This window comes from Gavialis gangeticus, unplaced genomic scaffold, assembly GCF_001723915.1.
Source record: "Gavialis gangeticus isolate Ggan-Ray unplaced genomic scaffold, GavGan_comp1, whole genome shotgun sequence".
Taxonomy (NCBI): domain Eukaryota; kingdom Metazoa; phylum Chordata; order Crocodylia; family Gavialidae; genus Gavialis; species Gavialis gangeticus.
The window spans coordinates 11,326,942-11,331,862 of NW_017729012.1; the positions used below are offsets into that span (position 1 = coordinate 11,326,942).

At 57.2% G+C, this 4,921-nt stretch overlaps 2 protein-coding genes across 2 annotated transcripts in view; both read left to right on the forward strand.

Moving 5' to 3' along the window:
- The window catches only part of SEBOX (SEBOX homeobox), a 7,759-nt gene extending 6,561 nt beyond the window's left edge, over positions 1 to 1,198 (forward strand). The window contains 2 exon segments of the mRNA XM_019510982.1: positions 85 to 333; positions 335 to 1,198. Of these exon segments, the coding sequence (XP_019366527.1) occupies positions 85 to 333; positions 335 to 397 (312 nt within the window). The 3' untranslated portion in view covers positions 398 to 1,198.
- A 2,778-nt stretch (positions 1,199 to 3,976) lies between these two features.
- Positions 3,977 to 4,921, forward strand: part of POLDIP2 (DNA polymerase delta interacting protein 2) — a 13,967-nt gene continuing 13,022 nt past the window's right edge. The window contains exons 1-2 of the mRNA XM_019510983.1: positions 3,977 to 3,997; positions 4,190 to 4,329. Coding sequence (XP_019366528.1) covers positions 3,977 to 3,997; positions 4,190 to 4,329 — 161 coding nt within the window. The remainder of the gene's footprint in view (positions 3,998 to 4,189; positions 4,330 to 4,921) is intronic.

The following is a 4,921-nucleotide window of genomic DNA, read 5'->3' on the forward strand; positions in this document are numbered from 1 at the left end:
ATGCAGGTGCGGGGCCGGGCCAGGGGGGCTGGGGCCGGGGTCGGGGCCGGCCCGGGCTCACGGCCGCATCCCTGGACCCCACAGGTCTGGTTCCAGAACCGCCGTGCCCGCAGGACGAGGGGTGCCACGCCAGAGCGGCCCGGCTGCCGGGGGGCCCCGCTGCCCTGGCCCCAGCCTGAGCCCGTCGGGCCGTGGCAGGAGGAGCCGCTGGGCACGGGGGCCGTGGCCAGGCAGACCTCGCTGGGCCGCACCTCCGACCTCATCTACAGCGCAGCGCTGGTGGCCGAGCTGGGTGAGGAGTGGGCCCGGACCGCGGAGGGAGCGGCCGGGCTGGGGGGGGCTGGCAGCGGTCCGGCCCTGCAATCTCCTAAGTGGGGGCACGGGCGATCAGCACTAATGCCAACTAATCTTCCCGAGCGGCACCTTAATCTGGGCCCGCGGGATTCACCCACCTAATCCCACGGGGCGGCCTGGCCCGCGCAGCCTGGCCCGGCCCCGCCGGCAGATTGGCATGTCTCAGAAATATTAAAGCGCGTTGTTAGCAGGGGCTTAGCCGACATCAGAACATTAATCAAGGCGGGGAGCTACTGGCATGCTGCCCGGGGCTCACCCGGCCCTGCCCTCCCCTCCCTTGCCCTCCCCTCCCAGCTTTGCGGACTAGCCCTGGGTCTCGCTGGTCTCTGAGCCTGCCTGGCAAATGGCTCCAGGCACTCTGGCTTGCAGGGGCCAGTGGCAGGGTGCAGGCAGCTGGTCTGGGATGGCCCCCTAGGCAGTGCAAGTCTGTCCAGCCCAGGCAAGGGTACTGCTGCCAGCGGATCAAGTAGAAAAAGGCCAGGGCATTGGCCTGTGAGCCACAGCTGCCTGCTGCAGTGTGGTGCTGCTATGAGGCCAGTCCACCACAGCCCCTGGGCTCTGCCCAGTCTGGGGCAGGGAAAGAGGAGCCCAGGGCAGGCTTCCAGCAGCACCTTGCAGCTGCCTGTGGGATTAGTTTCTCCCGGCAGCTCACTGCCTGATTCTGTAGGAGTCTGTGTCACCTCAAGGCAGCTGAAGAGCCAGGGCCCTCCTCCACTGAAGCTAAAGGGAATAGAAGAGGCCCCTGAAGGAAGGAGGGAACAGCCAGCTGCTGGGGTGCAGCTGGTATCAGCCTTGCCCACTTCGGTTCCCAGTGCAGGGTCTGCCCATCTTTCTGAGACTGGCTGGCTGGCTGGCTGGCTGGCTGGCTGGCTGGCTGGCTGGCTGGCTGGCTGGCTGGCTGGGCAAACCCATCAGCTTTCCCTGAGATGGAAAACCCATCACACCACAACACCATGTAGTGACAGGGTCAGCTTGGGGGATGAGGGCTTGTGTTCTGCTCCCCTTCTGATTGCTAAGGGCTTCTGAGATTTGCAGCCCAGCAAATAAGATCAACAGGTGCTAGAGGCTGCCCTTCTTGCAGCCAGCTCTTATGCTGCAGCCCAGGGGTTGGGTAGGTAGCAGGTCATCCTGCCAGGGTCCCTGGCAAGGAAACAGCTGATCTCAGGAAGAGGTGAGCTGGTGGGGAAAAGAGGTTTACTGGACCCTGCACAGCTGCAACACTGGCTTTGGTTCAGAGGGCAAGCCAAGTTTTTTCCAAACAATAGGGGAAACTGAGACACTGGCTGGAGCAGGTGACACCAAAGTAAGCGCGCATCTGCAGAGGGAGAGGACTGGCCCTGAAGCTCAGTCTTGCATAGAACGGGGAGGAAGTGGGCAATTTCCTCCCAGCTTCCCCCACCCCCAGCAGAAGAGGTATTTGGGGATCCTCTGCCTCCCCCAACCCTGCTGCAAGCCCCCACACATGCTGCTGCCCCTGCCTCTAGCCTGACTCCTGTCCAGAAGCAAATTGCTCACTTTATTTGGCAGAAGCAGGGTTCAACTTTATTAACAAAGAGAGAGGTCCCCTGAGCAATCCCAACCTCCGCCCCCATTCCCAGAGAATGGCAAACAGCTCTATGAAGTGTCAGGAAGTAGGCAGGCAGTCACCCTGCACAAGTGGAGGGCTGGGGCCTGGACTGCCTTCTCCATGTCCAGGAGCTGCCATGTGCAGAGGATGGAAGCAGTGCAGTTAGGACAGGAGGTGGGTCAGTCCTGAACAGGTTTACACATCCCCCTGTCCCTAAAGCAGCAGGGTGGGATTCAACCTGTAGGAATGAAAAGCATTTGCAGAAACCAGGTGTTAAGACCTCTAGCCAGAATGGAGCTGGCCCTGATATGAAGGGAGCAGGGAGAGACCTGGATACCCCAGGTAGTCTCTAACAAGGAGCAGCAGGAGCATCTGTAGAGCCAGAAAGGCAGAGTTAATCTCCTGCTCCTCCCTGTGCTGTGTGCATGCTCTGAAAGGTCAGTGTGGACATCCTGTTTGATGCTGCAGACACCAGTCAGTGCACCCAATGCCTCATTCCAGAAAGGGGGCAGGCAGGGAGTGCTGTGGGAGGGGAGACTGTCCATAGAAGCAACAATAGTTGCAAGGAATTCACAGACCAGCACCAGGCATGTTTGTGGCCTTGATAAATAGCCCACAGGGTAGGAAGGTGGCCTCCAGCTGAAAGATCACAGTATGTGGTGGAAGCCTCGACTACAGTTCTCCAAGCTCCCCTTCTATGGTCCTCACCATCACATACATTTCAGCCAAGCCGACCACCGAGGCCACTATTACAGCTGACAGCACACGCTGGGGGCACAAAGAAAACCCATTAGTCATACTGCCTGAGTATGCCAAGCAGACTCCTGCTTCTGAGAGAAACTGCATTCCTGCCACATCTGCCTAACCTGCCCAGAGACAGCCCCAAGCAAGCCTGGGCGTCCTCAAAACAAGAAGTCTCTGCTCACTCACCGCTGCTGTCTCGGTAAAGATGTACTGGCTGCCCAGGTAGGTGCAGGCGAATGCAGCTGCCACAGTGACAATGAAGTTGAATATGGTGATGATGACAGCTTTCACTGACCTAACTGGAGAAGGAGGAGAGAAGAGACTGTTTTTATTCCGACTTGCAAGCACCTCTGTCACCTGAGATATAAACGGAAAAGGGGGTCTGCCAGCCAGTTGGAAGCCAGCTGGAACCAGAGAGGAAGCAAACTGACCAGTCTCAAGTCACTGGCCATGCTATTTGGGGCCAGGGTAGCAGATCTCACATCTTTCAGGGGACTTTCTTCCTCTTCCAGACTTTGATCCACTGAGGTTTCCTATAGCCCTTCACCTTTTGACAGGCCAAATATCTGTACCATGATTTATTTACTGTTTAAGAACTAAAATTGGACCGTCTTATTGGTAGGTTGAATATCTTTACGTTTTAAGAGCATTTTGGAAAGCCTCTGGCCCTTCTTGGAGTGGGAGGGGACGTTCTCAGAGAACAGGCAGGCAACAGCATTTACTCAGCTTTCACCACTGCTTTGCTACCTGACTTACCCTGCCTTCCCAAATCAGCCAGAGTCCCATCCCGGCACACATCCTAAGGGAATAAGGTAAAAACAGAAACACAACATTTAGTTTCCTCCTAAATGTCTGTCTCCGCTAGGAGTCTATCTCAGCATGGCCTCCTACCCCGCAACCCTCCAACTATATCGTTCCCTGCGTGTGCCAACTGGAGGGCTGCATGTGGTGAGGCTCGCAGATTCCATCCTTTACAATACCAATTCGGCAGTTTCGTTCTTGACAAATGTATGAGTGGCAGAGAGACAGCGTTTGCCTCCAGAGTGAGTCTGGAGCCTAGCAGGAGTTCACAGGAGACTCACATGAGAGAGGTCTCCTCTGAACTCCAGGATGCTTCTGCCTCTGAGCTATAGACTCCAATTCACTAAAAAGCTGGGTGCCGTGGCTGGCTGCACCAGTACCACGACGCTTACGGCAGTACCGCAGGGTTGAGTGAATCTATGCAGCTAATGAAGAAGAGAGAAGTCAGGTTTATTTTTCTTTGGCAGCCTCACTGTTTTCCCTCTGACCTGACAATTGATGTTTCTTGTCATGCGCCTGTATTCCTCGTTGGCAAGCTTAGCCTTTATCTTCTCCAGGCGGGCAACCAGCTCTGGATTCTGAAGAAAGAGAATAAACATGGAAAAACTAGACTGAGAACAAAGAAGACATCTGTGTATTTTTGCACATTCCTTAGGCCCCTGTTTCCTTTGTGCTTACAAGCCTCGGCTAAGAGACGCAGACCCTGGCGCCCATACTGCCTAGCTAGTCTTGATATTACACTGGCCAGCGCAAGGTCAGAGCTCACCTTCTCCCCGCGGGGACAATCCCACCCTTTTACGTACCCTTGGAGGCTTCTCCACTTCAGGAAAATCGATCTCACTGCCTTCCAGCAGCTCATGGAGGTACACCGGATTCCCTACAAGTGGAAAGGACCTGCTCACTCCTTATCGATCAGGGCAAGCAGCGAACCTTAGCACGTGACACCTCCCAGCATCACCAGACGTTAAAAACACTCGTTGTGGCCTCAAAACGTATCCGTGCAGCGGATGGGGGGAGCGGGGCTGGACGGACTCCACGGCTCAGCTGGGCCAGGGGTTCTCAACCTTGTTCTGTTCCGGGGCCCATTTGTAAGCACCGATGACCAGCGCCCCTCACTCCCGCCCTGCTGCCCCTCAAGCGTGGGGTCGGGGATGTGTGCAGGGCAGGGGGCATGGGCAGGCTCCTGCAAGAGAAGAGCGGCAGTTTTCTCCATCCTGCGCCCGTTTTCTCTGTTAAAGGACGCCCCGGTGTTTAAAGTTTGTTCGCCACGCTCACATATTCTTGACACCGCGGTTGGGAAGCGCTGCCTTAGGCCCCGGAGCAGCCCCGTCCCGCCAAACGAAGCCCGCACGGGCCTCCCTCCGGCGGTGCTCACCCGCGTCCCGCAGCGCGGCGTGCAGGCGGCGGAGCAGCGCGAAGGGCAGGACCGGCCCTGCACGCAGCTCGGCGCACAGC